The sequence below is a fragment of the Ascaphus truei genome, chromosome 2 (genome assembly GCF_040206685.1).
Source record: "Ascaphus truei isolate aAscTru1 chromosome 2, aAscTru1.hap1, whole genome shotgun sequence".
Lineage (NCBI taxonomy): Eukaryota > Metazoa > Chordata > Amphibia > Anura > Ascaphidae > Ascaphus > Ascaphus truei.
The window spans coordinates 393,188,902-393,209,748 of NC_134484.1; the positions used below are offsets into that span (position 1 = coordinate 393,188,902).

General features: G+C 40.1%; 1 protein-coding gene across 27 annotated transcripts in view; it reads right to left on the reverse strand.

The window, feature by feature from the left end:
- PHF14 (PHD finger protein 14) overlaps positions 1 to 20,847 on the reverse strand; it is a 416,918-nt gene that overhangs the window by 295,705 nt on the left and 100,366 nt on the right. For 22 of the 27 annotated variants that reach the window (XR_012799268.1, XR_012799269.1, XR_012799271.1 and 19 more), the window contains 4 exons: positions 9,425 to 9,528; positions 9,061 to 9,192; positions 5,036 to 5,098; positions 2,930 to 3,098 (listed from right to left, as the gene is read on the reverse strand). Coding sequence is in view for 22 of the 27 variants with exons in the window: in XM_075587242.1 (XP_075443357.1) it covers positions 2,930 to 3,098; positions 5,036 to 5,098; positions 9,061 to 9,192; positions 9,425 to 9,528 (468 nt within the window). In the remaining 5 variants the exon portion in view is untranslated. The remainder of the gene's footprint in view (positions 1 to 2,929; positions 3,099 to 5,035; positions 5,099 to 9,060; positions 9,193 to 9,424; positions 9,529 to 20,847) is intronic. The other 5 variants (XM_075587256.1, XM_075587252.1, XM_075587246.1 and 2 more) reach the window with 1 other exon arrangement.

The window sequence follows — 20,847 nt, forward strand, 5'->3', positions numbered from 1 at the left end:
ATTGCAAGTCGTGCATATCCTGGCTTATTGCTAGCTGCTCATATCCTGGCTTATTGGAAGCCACACATATTTATTGCAAGACGCACATACTGTATTTATTGTAAGACGTATATATATCCTGGCTTATTGCAAGCCGCACATATTTATTGCAGGCCTCACATATTCTGGTTTATTGCAGGCCGCACGTTTTTATTGCAAGCCTGGCTTATTGCAGGTTACACATATCCTGGCTCTCCTAGCCACCTTCCTTCTCCAGAGGTATTGCATCAAAGATAGAGCATATAGAAAACAATCTTCACTCCATTGTTAATTACCGAGTTTTGTATTACAATCACTTTACTATCTTGGGACTCACCTAAAAGTTTTGGGCAGCGACCCTTTGCTTATATAATTATTCTGTGCAAGGCAGCAGTATCATTAGTCCCAAGAAAACGTTTCACAAATATCATTAGATGCTATTGCCCCTTTAAGAACTATGGTGGGGTCCGCATAGTGACATCGCACACGTGACGTCAGAGCGTCATTTCCGCTTTAAGGGGATTTGTGTTTCTCTGCTTCTTGCCTACACAGGAATCCTGTGTGTCTTACCCCAGTCATGGTTCCAGTCTGCCTGCATTCACAGATGCTTCTGCAGTGTTTTGACCGATCACAGGGCCTCTAGATGTCTGTTCTAGACAGTGCTTCTGTCAGAGCTTCAGGGGGAAGAGAGGCTGACGACCCCCGACATTGAACTGCACTAACACAGTCCTGGTAAGTCCCAATTTAGCAAAATAACACACACTACCTGCTATGCTGTAGGAAAGGAAAAAGACTGCCTCTGCAGGGAAAGGGAGGGGCTTATATACCAAGTCCCTGCAGAAAAGTTTGCTGTCCTAACGTACCTATGCTGAGGGAGGAGCTAATCCCAATTAGTACCCACTGCCAGGTGGGGAACAGGAAAATAAAGATTTGATTTGGGAAATATTTGGTATGTACAGTAGCAAATTTCTATGAGAAAACTGTGCCTTGTCAGTAGTCATGTAGGATAATTAAAATATATATATATTTGATCATTTTATATGCATTTTTACAGAGTTTTAAGGAGAAGACCCAAGGGGAAGAATGGTATTGAGCACAATTGCGATGCTCCAAGTTCTAGGGACCCTCTAATTTACATAAAATGAGAATTTCAAAGCTCGCACACAAGAGGGACCGAGACAATACAGTGCTGCAACATTCTTGGGAGAGACTTTCTACAGGAAAAATTGTAAGTCTAATTTCATGGAGATGGGAACATTGCAGGACCCCCAAGTCTATCAAAGCAGAGAAACTGTGCGTAAAAAAGAAGTAAAAATAAATAAATAATAGAATTAAAATGTAACGTGGTCTTAAAAGTACTCTAGGCACCAAAGAAATTGCTTGTATCAATAATTGTCTTGCTTTCTTGTATTTTAATAGAATTTATTTCGTTTTTCTTTAGTAACAAAATTATTGTGATTCTACTTAAGAAAACAGGAGTAAGAATCTGTAGTTCACTTTATAAATCAAAGTATCAATATAGGAGATGTATTATTTTGTTAACATCGGTAAGAGATATTTCTCCCACTTTTATGTTTTTTTGTGACACAGAAATCCAATAAAAACCTTTAATTACAGGAATACAGAAAAGAAATCGTAAAAGATCACAGTATGGTAGAGGATGATAAGAGAATCTAACAATGATAAAGACTGGTAAATACAAACTTATCTCTATTTTTCAGTACAAAACTTTATTTCTTTATTATTTAAAAATGATTTGGGAAATTCCAACAGAGATTATAGTTGCACAATTACATTGTAGATGAGGTTGAAAAAAAAAAGGACATGGCCATCAATTTCAACCTATGTTAAATATACAATTGATTAACACTGCAGCACACATTTGGCATTATAGCAATTATAGAGCATACATGGGGACTTGTAGAGTACATTTAACAACTTACACTGGCGACACACTTTATTCGAGCTCGGCTGGTCCCACGAATTCGGGTATACCCGGGTGTATTGAGGTTTGTGACTGTTTTCTGCCCGAGTGCATTGAGTTATTTTTCAGGCAGGGATTGAAGCATTTTATTCCCAAAGGCTGCAATACTGCACAGTATATATATATATATTGCATTACAATTCATGAATTTATGCCATCTGGTAGACACGCGAAGCATTGCAGCCTATTATATCCTAATCATTATCATTTAACAGATCAGCCGCCCATAAGCCAGGCATGAACCCAGGCTGGGAAGGCAAATGCAACGGGGCTTGTCAGAGGTGAGGAGCGGCACATTCCAGGTATCTGCCAGGTACATACTGGGTATTTGCTCGAATAAAGTGTGTCGCAGCAGTACATTTGCTGAACCTGTATAGTGGTAAAAATATTTAATAAAAAATAATATGCACAAAATATATAGGTCGTTGCTCATCTCATTGAGTAAAAAGAAAAATCGGCCTCTGCTCAGCCTTGCACTGAGGGGTGCAAAACTGGGATAAGATATATTATATTATAATATATATATATATATATATATATATATATATATATATATATATATATATACATACAAACACACATATATATATATACATGCAATATAGTAATCGTTTTCCCCTTTGTGTACTTTGCTCATCTCACACATAATTTGTTTCAGTGTTTTGCTACAGTATAAATGAAATGGCTATTACTGAGATAAGAAAAAACATATTACCCTTAAGACAAATTATGATTGGTGAAACGTCAGAAACAATTAGATTAAACAGCCTAGCTGTACTAGACTAGAATGTCAACATCTGTTTTAAGATTAACTGCTCTCTTAATGGCTAGTTTGCAGAAGCTTTGTCAAATTAGTTTGTCAGTGAATCTTTTCCCACATAAAAAAATAAAAATAATTTTCGATATTTATGAATTGATAAAACTTACTGTGCTTCTCACAGGAGTCTTCTTAGTTTCTTGTGGCCCATCCTGTGAGACAAATTTTACTGGTTCCTTTATCTGCCTTCTTGATCTCTTGGTCCCATTGGGTAAGGTTTCCATGGCGAAGTCTGCTTCCATGTCGCTGCTACCTGCCTGGTCACACTCAGAGCATTGCCTAGGTGAAATATTAGGAGTTAGAATAACAGAAGGCATCCATAAACATTTATTTCATATAAATCTGACTTGCTTAGTAATGCAGTGAATACATTACTGCAAAAGGCACGGACACAAAATAAAAGACAGCCAATAGATGCTAAATAATCATTTGAAAACGTTCACAGAATTTGACAAATTCCAAGCGTACAATGCAAGTCATTCAATAACGTTTTTTCAACAGAGAAAAAGTTGTACTAGACAGATAAGATTAACAGGGGAAGTTACTACCCATCTCCCAACTAATATTGACAGCCTAGAGTATACGTACAGTTGCTCATGAAATAAGAATTGCAGCCAAGTACCTCACATATTTACCTACATTGAATGGGTTCTTTTCAGAACCTAAGATATGAATTATTCAGATCTCCTTTATACAAGTATAACACAAATACCTGCATGTGTGTGCAGGTGAAGATAATGCCTTTAGAGACCAGGGAGATGTCCAAGGAAGATATGATAAGGTTTTATTTTTTGATTTTTTAAATTGCACTTTCACAATTGATTGAAGTGGATTGGAAGTGCTGTTTCACAGATTTTTTAAATGGGTACTTCATTCTTTATTCATAAAATGTACCAGATGTTGGCAGTATATTCGCGAACTGTTGAATCCGCTAAATATTTGCAAACGTTTGTACCAAGGTGCTCTATAAAGGAAGATAATCACAATTGGTGATTTCTGGAAAAAAGTTTCATAAATTATTTTATGATTACATGTTTACGACTGCTGCATTACAAGAAAGGAAGAGTAGAGGCTTCACCGATTTTATAAATGCAATAATTTATTGAAGCCAAATAATGTGTACAACGTTTTGGCTGTCACAGCAGCCTTTGTCAACAAGTGGCCACTCCAAGACAAAGGCTGCAGCGACATCCGAAACGTTGGACACTTTATTTGGCTTAAATAAATTATTGAATTTATAAAATCCGTGGAGCCTCTACTCTTCCTTTCTTGTGTATCCTGTACTTGGATTGCAGCGGGCCTCCCCTCAGTGACTTAAAGAGCACCAGTATTAGTATCTCAGATTTATTTAGATTTTTGGTGTGAAACATTTTCCCACATTAAATTAAGACTGTGGCTTTAACATATCCCTGTCGTGAATGTATATAAAACGATATGGTTCCTTGCAGAAATCTACTTTGTTTTATGGCCAGTACAGAATTCTACATGCTTTCATTGTCATGGGAGTACTTCTGATCCCCCAATTGCTTGTTTAGTTGGTCTGGACCAATCAACAGGCTCAATTAATATCTAATTAACCTAGATCTAATTATTACTAAGACAAACTTGTGTTGTCCTGAAAACCTTGCCTGTTGGCTACTCTTCAAGACTTAATTATGGCAAACATTAGGCTCTTCTTTCAACGTCATCTGTAACGTTTCTTCCTCCTCCTATTTTACATTCACCAACCACTGACACCGATTTCCTTTATTGACTGCTGACCCTCTAAACTACATGCCTCAATGTCACTATGTCCAAGGAACTTGCAAGTAGAATTAGTTATTTGGAGCAGGAGAGGGATTAATGCAGCATTTCACCATTGGGTGGCAAAGAAGCACATATTTTAACACATTGCATTCCCTCCATGCCACCTATGTAATTTAAAGTACTCAGCATAGCTAATATTGCCATTTTAGGCATACCAATTTTGTGTTGATGAAATTCTTCTGCTCCTCGCACACAGTAATAACTAAGGGGATACAGGAGTCTTTTCTCTACTGGGAGAGCGATGGGTGGTAAGGTCCAGTGACTTGTCAGAGCACCTCAGAAATGTTTTGGGTCTCTTCTCAGCCTCTACAGGTAACATTACTAGATTGTCATTGGAGTCTGATCGTAACCAAGCCTGCTGCCTGAGGCACACGCAAGACACAATGCAAGAGACACACACTTTCTCTTACCTTCTCATTAACAGCACGCTGCAGCCAGGGAGAGGAGAAGCTGCATGAGCTGCACAACGCCACCTAATGGCCAGAGGACAAATTGCAGCTGCAGTCCCTGCTCCCGGCAAAACCGGGACATTAGCAGATGATAGTTGGGACACGGGGCATTAGCGTAAAAAATGTGACTGTGTGGTTAAACCGGGACGTCTGGTCACCCTACCCAGAGAGCCTCTCTGTAATCTTCTTGTGCTGACATTTTTAAAAAGTTGAATGTCTCGTTTCTGCCATTGCATTTAACAATTTAATTCAGATTCCTATTGTTAGACATTTGTTCTGTGCACATTTCTTTACTACCTGTAAACTGTGGCATATTTAAGTCAGCAAAAATACCTTTTGCACTTAATATACCCAACAGTCCCAAAAATTAAAAAAAGCAAATATGCCAACAATGACCATTTTTAGGGCACACGAATGGATATTCGCTTTGCTTGCAAAATGTATGTGGCCCATTCAAATAGAAAAATTGCGCCTTACCATAGTGGGAAAGGTCAACAGTGTGCCTGCATTTTCATTTTTGAAGTTGGTGGAATAGTTAGCAATATTTCTATTATATTGATCTAGCAGAAGAGGTTATTAACCCCACTCCCGTTACATCCCCTTCCCCACCCTCCCTCCCACCACCCAAAAGGTTATCCCTGGAAAGATTCAAGTACACTAAATCAAATTTGCATTTTAGCCCACACATGTGCATGGGCATTGCGCGATATACAATAATTCCTACTTTGCCAACTCAAATGAACTGAAGTTTTTGTCGTGTAATGTGCACAGTACAGCAAGTGGTCACAGTTATACATTCATATAGCAGCTCCAAATGAAATGTTTGTGACAGCTATGCTGGCACATCGGGGTACAGCCACACTGTTCATGCGTTAAAAGAAATGACACTGCATTTTGCAAGTAAGGAGGAAAACATGAAGAAAAATAACAACATGCTAAAACTACGATTCAGTTCACAGTTAAAACGAAGATCTATCTAATGCTTCGTTGACTTGTCTTGAAAAGGATATATAAAGGCACATTATATGATGAAAAGGATGCAATCAATACAGCTCTATTTCCCGACTATAATCTTATCTTTCAAAGTACATTTGGACTAATTAAAAGTAGAAGCAAACTTTGCGATCAGAAGTATTACTCAGGCGTGTGATTCCCCAAATAGACATGTACGTAGTTAGAAATAAAAGAAGTGCATCTACCTGACCTACTCTAACTGGTCTCCAACTGAGAAGCACCCATATTATCTCTCTGGACAGATGCCCCTTAATGGGTCTTTCAATTTAGTTAAAAGGCAGAATAAAAGCACAGATTTCCTGCTCAACCAATTTTTGAGACAGAATGGTCTGTCAAATTGACACAAATGGATTATCCTTTTAGATTAACCATAGTGAGGAACAGCAAAGATTTTAAAAATAAAACTTTTAAAGGTAACACAAAGTGGGTAAATGGGAGGATAAAGAAAATGCCAGTTGAATATTGAACAAAAAAAAGATTATCAGCAAATCCGTAAATGCAATGTTATGATCGACAAATTAACAAAATTATTGTTAAAAAGTGCATTCACTTATTTTTAAGGTATCATTTTAATGGACCGTTAACTGACAAAAATGCATTAAGTTTAGTCAAAGCCTAAATATCCAAGAAGCAAGGGTTATTCAAAAATAGAAAATCCGGAGCACAGCTAGAAAGAAGGTGTACCGGTGGGACAGAGGGCCAATATCAAAAATTTATTAAATTAAAAACATACAGACGAGACCACGAGTATTCTAAAGCTTGCCTTAAACTAGCCCGGTTACATTCTGGGTATGTGCTGGGTGTAACCTGGCTAGTTTAAAGCAAGTTTAAGGCATTTCTGCATTGATGGCCCATTCAGTTTTAATTGGGACTGCTAGGGACCCCCGCTGTTAATCTGATGGGCCATTAATGCAGAAATGCCTTAAACTTGCTTTAAACTAGCCAGGTTACACCCAGCACATACCCAGAATGTAACCGGGCTAGTTTAAGGCAAGCTTCAGAATACTCATAGTCTCGTCTGTATGTTTTTAATTTAATACATTTTTGATATTGGGCCTCTGTCCCACCAGTACACCTTCTTTCTAGCTCTGCTCCGGATTTTCTATGTTTGAATAACCCTTGATGCCTGTTACATGCCTGGATGCATGCTGCGCTAGAGACACACAGACAAGTATTATGGACTCAAGTGTTCCGGCTCCCTGCCAGTGAAGCAGCCGGTTCAGCCAGGAGCTTGTCTGTATAGATGCTGGTCAGACTGCCCTCCGGTTCCAGCTATCATCTCCCCGTCACTGCGGTCAAACAGCTGATGCTAGCGGAGCATAACCGGAGTTGTGCTGGGTTACTACAACCTGAAAATCTTTGGACATACTCCACCGAAGGGGTTAATTTTCTACACAGCAGGGATTGCAGTATCTGAGTGGAGGGGCTGCTTCTGCTCTCCCCTCCCTCCTCCCTCCCCATCTGCCTTTGGTTTCCAGCCGGTGAATCGTGAGTAAAGATGGCGACATGATTGTGCTTCTAATGAATAGCCAGTTGCCACATATATCACATTCTTATTTATTATCAACAGGGGGAGAGGATTGAACTTTTCCCACTTCACACTGTCTCCAGCTATACTCCTATGTAGTTCATATGAGCTCCGGAATTCTCAGCTATACTCCTATGTAGTTCATATGAGCTCCGGAATTCTCAGCTATGCTCCTATGTAGTTCATACGAGCTCCGGAATTCTGGGCTGATCACAGTCCTGCTACTTCTTGTAAATATCCAGGAAAAACACAGTCAACTAAAAAAAAACGTGTCAATTCAATTTCAGAGAACCTCCCGAATTAAGTCAAACTGAAAAATGGATCCATGTTTCCTCTTTTCTTTTAAAGGATTAACAGTGTGGCTGTACCCTAATGTGCCAGTGTAGATCTCACAAACCTTTCACCTGGAGCCATATGTATGTTTAGGCAGCACTTATACAGGTATCTACTAATATTTAAGTTTCCCGTGAATTAAACTGCCATTTTGTTATCCCTGGAGGGGACTGCAACAGGCCTAAGTAAGTATCTCAGAAACAAGGAAGTCCCCAGCGCTGAAAATGCCTTGTTTCAGCTGAGGATACCCTGTTTCCCATCGTGGTAAAAAATAAATAGATCAATTAAAAAAAACAAAAAAGTTAAAGTCAAAAATTTTAAAGGGAGGAGAGAGGTGCTACTATAATGTTTTGCGGTTTGCAAATTCGCCCCCAAAAAAATTAGAGGACAGAATCGAACTTTCATGGATTACAAAAAAACCACTTAAAACAATGATGTGCATAGCTATGTAGAAAATAGCAAATTATTAAACAATTTCATCTGAATAGAATGAATATAAATCTGAGTATATGCTAAAATAATATAAAAACATGGTTTCAAATAAGTGTGCTTGATTTAAAGAAAAAAAAAGTTACAAAAAAATAAAAATATGAGGTAACACTGTGTGTCAATAAAACTAATAGCTCTTGGCATAAGTGATGGCATTTACCAGGGGTGGGCAACTCCAGTCCTCAAGGGCTACCAAACAGGTCAGATTTGAAGGCTATCCTGGCTTCACCACAGCTGGCTCTGTCTGACTGAGCCACCTGTGATGAAGCTGGGATATCCTTAAAATCTTACCTGTCTGGTAGCCCATGAAGACTGGAGTTGCCCACCCTTGGCATATACTGTACTATGAAACACTGTGGGAGATTAACTAAGCACTGGATAAGGGAGGTGATGCCACTCATCGGTGAACCCCAGCATTTTATCACAGTTGGTCTTTTGAGTAAGAATGTATTATTTATGTGAATGTTGTCAATACTAATGCTTGTGTTGGTAAAATATGGAACGATTACCCCTTCCAGTATTATATATACTAAAGAATATTAGAATTTTAACGGTTACAGCTCTGCATAACACTTATCCAATGTAAAATCTATTTACAATCAAATTTCAAAAACACACTTACCAGTAGCTATTTTTAGTTTTTTTAGGCATCCTTGTTAGAGGAGGATCCAGACACCCAAGGTGATAGTGGAGTTTACAAGTATCACACAGCAGAAGTAGATGTTGATCATGGTTCTTCTTGCATATTCCGCAACTTCACAGAAAAAAAATAAAGAAATCAGTGGACACTTAATCCAACTTCCCTCAGGAAATAAATATATGTAACATCAGACAAACAGCATGTGTTGTGACGAACACATGCCTTGATATGTTAGGGTTAATTACATAGTGGCAGTTATTACAAATGTATTGTGTCTGTTGTACATCTTCTCGGGAGCAAAATAGTATTACTTTGTAATGCTAATCATAGTAAAAATAAGCATTACCTGTACAACACTGCTGGCAATGTTGAGGTCTTTAGTGTTCCTCCCTCTCTCTTACTTGGTTTTCTCTCTTTTGGTGCACGTAGAATTGCTGGTATGTTTGTTTTCTATGGTTTCAAACAACAAGGAATTACACGTTTTAAAATACACAATTTTCCTCAAAGTTAAAACATAAATACTTGATATTTAATTCAAGTGTTATTAACTTACTTTGAGATAGTGGCTAAACAAAATGCCTTAAAAGCAGCATAAATAAATACTAGAGCTTCCATTTATAAGAACAGGAAAAGCCCCACCCCACAAGTCAGATTTTTTATGTTACAATATACTATATACAATTCTAATGATCTATCATGGCATTGATGAACACTGTTTTATCATGTAAGGATGCAAACAATAGATGCAACACAAAAATAAGGTACGAAGACATAAATTTAAATGTTGAGAATGTGGAACGATTCCTGCCACAGAAAGCTTACATTACATACACAGACAGTACTAAATATACATGCTATAGGGACTTCAGTGCAGAGGGCGTAAGAAAATCTAGTCCAACATTGCTATTGTTCGCAAACAATGGTTGGTTCTACCATTATCAAGTTTTAAAACCACCATTACCATATAATATATGTAGCCATGGCTGGTCCAGACTGCCTCTCTGCCTACTGTCATGTAAGTTCTGATAGCTACAGGCGGTGGAAGGCTATCCTAGGGGCATTGCCAACCCCGCCCCCTCCCATGGTGACTCAAGGGTCTGTGTATAACCAATCATGGTGCAGACCTTGTGCCCTCCACTTCTGGTACATCAGAGAGGAAGTGCTAAATTTATAGGTAGTTCTCTTCCATCCCTCCTAGAGAGAGGGGGTGTGTGCTGCTCCTCCCGGCTGGGAGTGAGATATGCCAGTCAGTCCCTTCTGGGCTGACAGAGTAAGATCAAGCTGAACCAAGGTCTCAATATTATACTAGGGCCCAAACATCATCCAGTGGTCTGGAGACCCAGATCAATCCTCATGCATTCGCTGTACTGCTAGCAGTGGCTGCAGCCAATAAATCATCCCTTTTTATATGAATTTGAAATCTGCCCTAGTGGGGGACTGTCTCTGGAAATCGTGGAGCCTGCTAGAGCTGGAGGCGCTGACACCCTGAGTGGAATCTAAAGATCATCAAAAGCCTGTCCTGTTCCCCACACCATCGCAGAACCTTAGCATCTCATGGACATATATATGTTTTATTACATTTTTAAATAGTGTGTACAGTTCCAGGAGATTGATATCATAGTACATAGTTACATAGTAACGGAGGTTGAAAAAAGACATGCTTCCATCAAGTTCAACCTACGCTAAATTTAGACAACAGATACTTTATCCAATATCCGTACTTCCAGTATATTGATCCAGAGGAAGGCATACAACAACCCCCAGTGAAATATCATCCAATGATATCTCATAAGGGGATAAATAAATTCCTTCCTGACTCAATAATCGGCAATCAGATTACTTCCTGGATCAACATCCTTCCCGTGTTTACCCATTTGATATATCCCTGTATACCTTTCCTTTCTACAAATATGTCCAACCTTTTTTTGAACAAATCTATGATATCTGCTATCACAGTCTCCACGGGTAATGAATGTCACTTTTTAACTTCCCTTACTGTAAAGTTGTTGCTTTGTTGCTGGTGAAATCTCCTTTCCTCCAACCTTAAGGGATGACCCTGTGTCCTTTGTACTGCCCATGGGATGAATAGTTCTTTTGAAAGCTCCTTGTACTGTACCCAAATATTTATATATAGTTATCATATCCCTTGTTAGACGCCTCTTTTCTAATGTAAATAAATCTAATTTAGCTAGCCTCTCCTCATAAGATAGATTGTCCATCCCCTTTATTAATTTGGTGGCTCTTCTCTACCCCCTCTCTAGTTCCATAATGTATTTTCTAAGGAGTGGTGCCCCAAAACTGTACTCCATATTCAAGGTGTGGTCTTACTAATGCTTTATAAAAGGGGCATAATTATGTTTACTTCTCTTCCTTCCATCACATTAGCGGTTACAATTGGTCATACAATTAGCGTATCACAGAATCATATAAAAGCCGGTCTGGGTTGCTTTCATCAGAGCAGGATTCTTTTCCCCCCCTTATGTCTGCAGAAGTGGTCTTTACAAGACGGTGGAGAATAGGAGCCTGTCTTGAGTATCCTATTTTGCTTAACCATGGCAACCAAAAAAATTTGGTCAATTTCATCAAGGAGTCCTTGAGGTAAGCTGTTATTTTTCCATAATAAAGCACGCCAGACTTTATTGATGATTGATTAGATCTCGTACCACCCCTTCCAGGAAGCAGCCATAGTGCACCTGGTGGCCACAAGAATATGGGAAATCAATTTACGTTCTTCATATAAGGCATTTTGGCCTGCTGAGTAACAGTGTCCATGGACTGGTCTCAATTGTCTGACCCATTACCCTGTTAATTAGTTGGAAGACCTTCTGCTATAAATCTATCACCATAGGGCAACTCCACCATATCTGTACCATTGTTCCCCGAGAAGTCTCGCCTAACATCTTATTAAGTCTGTCGGGGGTCAAGAACCATCTGTATATAACTCTGTAGCCATTCTCTAATTGCTGAACTAATGGAAGCCGAGGCTGTAGCATTCCATATGTCCACCCAGTCCAGTTCACTTAAATCGTTACCCCAGTGTTGGATATAATATAGATATCTCTCTCTGCAGGAAGGAATTATAAGGGCCTGATATAATATTGAAATAAGGCCTTTACTCAGTGGGGATGAGCTGCAAATTGTTTACAAAAGCATGTTGCTTTGGGGTATATTCTTTGTAAACTGTGACAAAGTGCCTTATTTGCACGTAGTGGTACAGTTCTGTTTGGATCTGCTTCCCTTCGACTATGAATATTTTAATGGTCGCATTGTTAATTAAAATCACAGGGTCTAGTTAGCTCCTCTTTCATCCACCAAGCAAAAATCCTTCTGACACCAGGGTTTGCTTATGAGATTATGAAATAGAAGCATTATATTCCAGGCAGGTGTGACTACTACTTTTTTTCTTTTAATCTTGTTCCAAAGGATAATTGAGTGGTGTGTAGAAGCACTTTTTTTTGTATGTCTCTGGAGTTTTTGGGGAGCCATAGTAAATAGTTTATTTGAAGTGGAGTAGCGATTGTGCCCGTGCGTACATGTCATAGCGCCAGCTGTGCTATTTGCACAACTTGATAGTAGGATTTTATGTGAGGAACTGCCAATCTTTCATTCGTCTTTGGTCTGGCTAGTATGCTGGAGCTAAGTCAAGGTTTTTACTTGTTCCATATAAACTGTGTAATATGTCTATCTAAATCCTCTATATTTTTTAGTTTGGCTGAATTTGATAGAGCTCTGTTGAGATAGAGAACTTTGGGCAGCAGAGTCATTTTGACTGCCGCTATCCTCCCAAACCAGCAAATTGAGCAACAGCACCAGGTTGCAAGTCTTTATTCAGGGATCTTTATAGGGGACATTTGCCTGATATAGTGTGTTATAGGTTCTACAGATGTAGCTAGACATCTGGCCCTCTGTGCCGCAATTTGGAGTGGCAAATGCGGCTAGAGCATGACTGCATCGGGGCTACAGAGCTTACAGTCAGGAGGACAGTTTCTCAGAAGGATTAACGTTGCAGGGTTTCCTGATTGTGAAAGGGACGCACAGTGTTAATCCTACCGATCTGCCACCAGTCTGTAAGAGCTGCGCAAAGAGAGCAGATAGAAGCAGTTACTCTCTGTGTCTCCCCACACAGCTATCACAGCAGTTCTCGCGCTTTTTAAATTAATTTTTGTACATAGGTTTGAAGCGGGGCATCTCCAGAGCTCAACCACATTCATTTCATCCCCTGCATCTGAAATACAGACCTCTGTTGGGGATGTCAGTATCTGCTGCTAGTTTAAAACCCCTGCATCATTGGAGTGATGGGACACTTAAACAGCCCAGAGATACCGGCACCCCCTATGGTGGTCTGTATGCCTGGAAGCAAGGGCTCCCCAGACTGGAAATTAATGGGGTTAAGCTCCGGAGACCCCCTGCTTTAAACCTATGTATAATATATATACAGTTAGGTCCGGAAATAATTGGACACTGATACGGGTTTTGTTATTTCGGCTGTGTACTAAAATACATTCAAGTTACAGTTCAATAATGAATATGGGCTTTAAAGTGCAGGCTTTAAAGTGCAGTCTATCAGCTTTAATTTGAGGGTATTCACATCCAAATTGGAGGAAGGGTTTAGGAATTACATCTCTTTAATATGTAGCCCCCTCTTTTTCAAGGGACCAAAAGTAATTGGACAATTGACTCAAAAGCTGTTTCATGGACAGGTGTGGCCTATTCCTTCGTTATTTCATCATCAATTAAGCAGGTAAATGGTCTGGAGTTGATTCTAGGTGTGGCATTCACATTTGGAAGCTGTTGCTGTGAACCTACAACATGCGGTCAAAGGAAGACAACAGTGGTGGATGATCGTAGGATCCTTTCCATGGTAAAGAAAAACCCCTTCACAACATCCAGCCAAGTGAAGAACACTCTCCAGGAGGTAGGCATATCATTATCCAAGTCTACCATAAAGAGAAGACTTCATGAGAGCAAATACAGATGGCTCACCACAAGGTGCAAACCATTCATAAGCCTCAAGAATAGAAAGGCCAGATTAGCCTTTGCCAAACAATATCTAAAAAAGACAGCCAGTTCTGGAACAGCATTTTTGGACAGATGAAACTAAGATCAACCTGTACCAGAATGATGGGAAGAAAAAAGTATGGAGAAAGCTTGGAACGGCTCATGATTCGAAGCATACCACATCATCTGTAAAACACGGTGGAGGCAGTGTGATGGCATGGGCATGCATGGCTTACAATGGCACTGGGTCACTAGTGTTTATTGATGATGTGACAGAAGACAGAAGCAGCCGGATGAATTCTGAAGTGTATAGGGATATATTGTCTGCTCAGATACAGCCAAATTCAGCAAAGTTGATTGGACGACGCTTCACTTTACAGATGGACAATGACCCGTAACTTACTGCGTAAGCAACCCAGGAGTTTAAGGCAAAGAAGTGGAATATTCTGCAATGGCCGAGTCAATCACCTGATCTCAACCCGCTCGAGCATGCATTCCACTTGCTGAAGACAAAACTTAAGGCAGAAAGACCCACAAACAAAGAAGTGAAGACAGCTGCAGTAAAGGCCTGGCAAAGCATCACAAAGGAGAAAACCCAGCGTTTGATGATGTCCATGCGTTCCAGACTTCAAGCAGTCATTTCCTGCAAAGGATTCTCGACAAAGTATTAAAAATGAACATTTTATTTATGATTGTGTTAATTTGTCCAATTAAATTTAAGCCCCTGAAATAAGGGGACTGTGTATATAAATGGTTGCAATTCCTAAACGTTTCATACGATATTTTTGTTCAACCCCTTGAATTAAAGCTGAAAGTCTGCACTTCTATTGCATCTCAGTTGTTTAATTTCAAATCCATTATGGTGGCGTACAGTGCCAAAATTATGAAAATTGTTGTCAGTGTCCAATTATTTCCGGACCTAACTGTGTGTGTGTATGTGTGCGTGTGTGTGTGCGTGTGCGTGTGCGTGTATATATATATATATATATATATATATATATATATATTTTTTTTTTTTTTTTAAGGGGGCAAAAGGAGATCTATTAAAGTAGAAAACAAAAATGTCGATCAGTTCATACTGCTACTTTAAGAATATATATTTTATTTTTTTAAACTGAAGCAATTACATAGAACTGAACTTCTAAGGAAAGGAAACAGCCATGAACATTAAAAATACAACACTGACGCAAAAGATTACAACTCCGGTATGACTAGGGTCTTAAAGAAGAGAGCTAACCTACTGCTTATTAAGCCAAGGGTACACAAACTCTTCTCCCTGTGCCTCCCCCCCCCACCTGCTCTCACCCCTGCTCAGCTCTGGCATCAAATGATGCCACGGGGTCATGTGGTGCCACGTTGCCATTGCAACGCAACATCACGTGACCCCGCTGTGTCATTTGAGGTGTCGCTTGAAAGTGTTACGGTAAGTAAAGTTACAGAAGCCTTGCGTGATCCCCGGCATTTAATTTAAATGCCTTAAGAGAAGCGCAGAACCTTTGTAACCGCCACTCCCCAATCCCCCCAGAAAATCTTGTGCCCCGCCTCCCAGTTTGCACACCCCTGGTTTAAGCAACACTGGGTATGCCTACAACTATCTAAATCTGCACTTGTCACTATTGCCCATACTTCTGTAGCCTATTTACCGTTTATTTACCATTATTGTCAATCTCTTAATTTCTCTGTCTCAGAGTCGCTCTCTCTCTCAAACAATCTGTTATATTGGCAACAGTCTTCTAAAATTCCTTACTCCGACAGCCTATTTACTTAGAGCAGCAGTTAATGTTTTTGCCCTCCCTTAATAATGTTATGCTGCTGTACAAAACAATACGGATTACAGGTTTACATGTCTGACCATTTTATTTTGGAAGGGTGGGTTTTAGATGAAAGATTTCCGCTAGTGAGGTACCGGGTACCCAGAAATTACCCGGTACTCGCCATTATTTAGAACAGGGGTGCGCAAACAGGTGGGCGCGTCCTCCAGGGGGGGGGGCAGGAGATTTTTCTGGGGGGGGGGGAGGCGGGCCAATACAGAGGGCCCACGATCTTCCCCAAGGCATTTAAATTAAATGCCGTGGGATCGCGTGAGGCCTCTGCAACAATAAAACTTACCGGGATTCAGACGCTGTGACGCGTCTCCATGGCAACGCGGCGTGAAATTACGCCGCGGGGTCATGTGACATGATGTCAAAGGCGTCAAATGACGCTGTGGGTCACGAGACCTGATGTCACATGACCCCGGAGCGTCATTTGACGCAGCTGCAAGGTAGGAGGAGGGGCAAGCTACAGAGCAGGCCAGACAGGGGGACACAGCAGTACAAGTTTGCGCTCCCCTGATTTAGAGTACCGGGAAATTATCCAGACCTGGCACCATGGGGCTGGAACCTGGTGCCAGGTAATTTTCATTCTGCTCTGCTCCCTCCATCTTCCTCTTGGAGAACGGCAGGAGCAGAGCAGCAGGAGACACAATTCAGCCGGCGGTGGAGGGTGAGGAAGACCACAGTGACATCCTGGTGGAGGCGAGAGCAGCGGCAGACATCCTTCAGGTAGTGTTATCATTCTTCAGCCGGTGGGAGCAGCAGTCCAATAGTAACGCTCCTGCTCCGGTCACGTTTCCCTGCTCCGGACACGTTTCCCTGCTCCCACCAGAATCGGCTGTGAAGGACGTCTGCCGCTATCCCCACCGCCACCAGAATGTCACTGTGGTCTTATTCACCCTCCACCACGGTACTCACCCTCTGCCCCCGGCTACAGTTATGTGAAAACAACCCAGCCCGGCAAATTTCTATTTTATCCCCAGGTACCCGGCACTTTTCAGGACTCGGTACAACCCTAATTTCCACTCTCCCCCCAAAAGGTTGTATTAGCTGCAATTATTGATTACAGTTGATGATTCTCACTTCCCCTTGGTCGTGTGTAACCCATAATGCAAATAGTGACCCTTAATGCTTTACAAATGCGAGCTCAAAGCATGAGGGCACGTGACTGAGCAAAAAAATGTCTAGGTGCCAGATATTAAGTTTAAGGCACCTGGATGTTCTTTTACGTATATTTATGAGGTAAGGATAAGTTGGTTTAGATCAGCGGTGCGCAAAGTGGGGGGCCCGCTTGATTTTTTTTGGGGAGGGCAATTGCAGAGGTCCCGCGCTCTTCCCCGAGGTATTTTAATTAAATGCCGGGGGGGATCGCGTGAGGCCTCTGCAACAATAAAACTTACCTTGATTCAGACGCTGTGACATGTCGCCATGGCAACACGGCGTCAAATAATGCAGCGGTGTCATGCGGGGTGTCGTCACATGGCTGTCTCCATGGAATCGGGGTCATGTCACCCCACTGTATCATTTGACACCGCACACAAGCTAAGGGGCGGGGGCGCGAGAGACAGGGGGGGACCTGGCAGGGTGGCAAACTCAAAAAGTTTGCGCTACCCTGGTTTAGGTGACTACGAAAGTAGGAGAGGGAAGAGCTTCAGTATATCTAACAAAAGAATACTAAAGCAGTTTATTTTCTTTTACATTCTTGCTACATCAGTGCTCCACAGGTTAATTAGAAAAATTATCTTATTGGACCAAACTCTTCACAAAGCAGAAGAGATTCTCTTTGGGTTTCCACTAATCTGCTGTGTGCTAGCTTCTCAGACAGCAGCCATCTATCAAAGTCAGTTCTCGAAGGCCCTGTGGGTCTGCATCTGTTCAACCAACTGGAAAATAGTGTCACGCAAGCTGTGCAAATGAATTCTACTGCTGTGTTTGTGTGTATATAATATATATATACACACACACACACACACACTAATTTAAATCTATATTTTAGAGTAGCTATTTAAAGTAGTATTAGATTTTTCTTGCTGGTATGACTATTTTGTGTTGATAGATGTGAGGTATTCATCTCTGTGACTGTAATTATCAGGAAAGCTGCTCTATAAGGAAAAGATATGCAGCCAAGAAAGATGTGGCCAACTTGGCATGGCCAATAAAATTTTACACTGGCTGATCAAATCAATGGAATGGCTGAGCACGAAAAATGTCAGACTATCTTCAAGTAAAGTCTTCTTTTGAAAAATCAAGCAAGTCACAGAAAGCTTTTTTTAAAATACAAGTGCTGAGTACCAATAACAAATGTGTGTCTATGCAATGCCGCACCGATAATGCGTTCAATGCTAAAGTAATCCGAATAAATGATAGTGAGCTGCTGAAGCAGTCATCGAGTTTAAGAAGGAAGTTACTAACCTGTAACCACAAACAAGAAACCTTTAGTTTCTGAATACTGTACATACATGTTGTTCAAACAAAATTGAATAGTACCTTACGAAAACTACTGCATAAGCTAAGCTGTTGACTGTGTGTGCAAGAACCTGACAGCCAAGTTAATGTTACAGTACCTTATTTCAAAAACACTATCATCCTATAACTCAAAGATAAAGAGACCACAGGAAACAACTCCCAGGAGACAGAGCACATTCATGTAACAAATGCTTACACTGTATGTTTCAATCTGATGCAGGTTACCAAAATGGTTAAAGCATTCAAAAAAATTATGTTTAAAGTCCATCTCAACCTTCAGCCAAATAAATGTGAGATATTTATGTTGACAGTCAACAGCAGATATTATATTCATAAATTGTTCCTTTCAGACATACATTCTGGCATTATTCATTAATGTCAACATAAAAAAAAAAGCCACATGGGATTGCTACTCTAAAAATATTTTTCCAGACATATGTGATCAATTTACCTACCCACACAATATGAACAAGTTCAGTACTATCACAAATCCTATATTAAAGTGGCAATACAGGTTGTCTTTTTTTTCCTGTTTTTTTTTTTTTTTTAACAGATGCAGCAATTGTTTAGCTTTAAAGAAATGCAATTACCTATGCTGCCGATCGATCCATTCACACATGATCAATTGCCAAAGATTCTGCTTCCCTGGGTTCACACTATGGCTGCCTACAGTATTTCAGAAGTAGTAGTACTGGGCTTATGTAAACGGTATAAAGCAACCCAAGGACGCTTAATATATTAAAACTCATTGAAAAGGGCATAAAGAGTGTATAGTGGGGGGAAATAAAAAAAAATTAAAAAGTTATGACTATGAACAAGAGAAAATAAGCATCATCACCTAAACACATTTCTCTGAAGCGTATCCCAAAATCCCTCCCCTTCATTTTATATCAAATTGTTTTTTATTGTACTTATTTTATATTGAATGTTATTTTTACTTGTTTTATAATTGAATCCCTTTTTACTTTTTCTTTCTGTATTCCCAACAAAATGTATGAAAACTAATAATATTAAGTTTAATAAACAAACTATTACTGCCTTACCCCAAGTCCTACAAACAGGGTTACAATTTGTTTTATCATGCTGGAACAGAGATTACAGGACCCACATAATAACCAACATGACATCTATTTAACCATTTGTTTGCCAAACTGCCAAAGACAGAGGTCATTAGACTCTGCTCTTATTACTCGACCTCTGCAGCATTTGATACTATGGACCACCCTCTTCTCCTTCACATTCTCCATACTCTTGGCATTCGTAACAAAGCTCTATCCCGGATCTCCTCTTATCTCTCGTATTTTCAGTGTGTCTTTTGCTAACACCACCTCTATCGATCTCTCTGTGGGGTACCCCAGGGCTCCGTCCTGGGACCTCTTCTCTTTTCTCTTTACACACTCTCTCTAGGTGACCTAATCACATCTATTGGGTTCAAATATCACCTCTATGCTGATTAGGGGTTGGCAAATTACCCAAAAAGCAACTCGCCACCCAGCGCCACTTTAAAAAAAAACCTAATAAGAACTACTGTAATAACAACCTTTGTTTTTGACATAACAGTTTATTTATTGTATTACATTTATACTATACTACAATTAGTCCTTGTTACATGGTTACATAGTAGATGAGGTTAGAAAAAGACATACGTCCATCAAGTTTAACCTAGGCCAAATTTAGACAACAGATACTTTATCCTTGTACTTACAGTATATTAATCCAGAGGAAGGCAAACAAAAAAAAAACCATCGACACATTATCCAATGATATCTCAAAGGGAAAAATAAATGCCTTCCGGACTCCAAGAATGGTCATTCAGATTACCCCCTATATCAACATCCTTCCCATGATTACTTATTAGGTACAGTATATCCCTGGATACCTTTCCTTTCTTAAAAAAGATGTCCAACTTTTTTGGGGGAAGATAACTGTTGGATAATGTATAGCTTTCTTCTGTGCAGTGCAGTACATAAAACGGCACAGGGGGTCTCTGCTGCACAGAGCTTAGAAAGAAGTAGAACAAAAAGTTCTAAAACCAGTGATGCACGGTGAGAAGTAGATTCAGGGAGAAAATTCTTCAAAGGCTCACAAAAATGAAGACATTGATATTCATATAGCTTTTTAATAACAGAAAAGTATATGCATCATGAACAAAGTTCTTCCATAATGAAAACATGAGTGTGATACAGTCCAATCGTGTCCCCTACGATCGATTGTAGCAGCTGCAAATGTGCAAAGGGCAATGAGTCCCCGGAGATACCGGTCAGCAGAGGGAGGAAACGACAGAACCGTGCCGCGGGACACCCCTCTTCAATGACCTGAGTGGCAAAGGTACCTCTCACTTCCTTCATGAACCCCTCTCTATGTAAAACCTCTTCATATAGTGAGATAGCAAACCATAAACTACGATTTAATGTATCAGACCCATAGGATAGAAGCAGTGTCTGCATGAGCAGTCCCATGCAATACTCACAGTTTCTCCACAAGGAGCAGG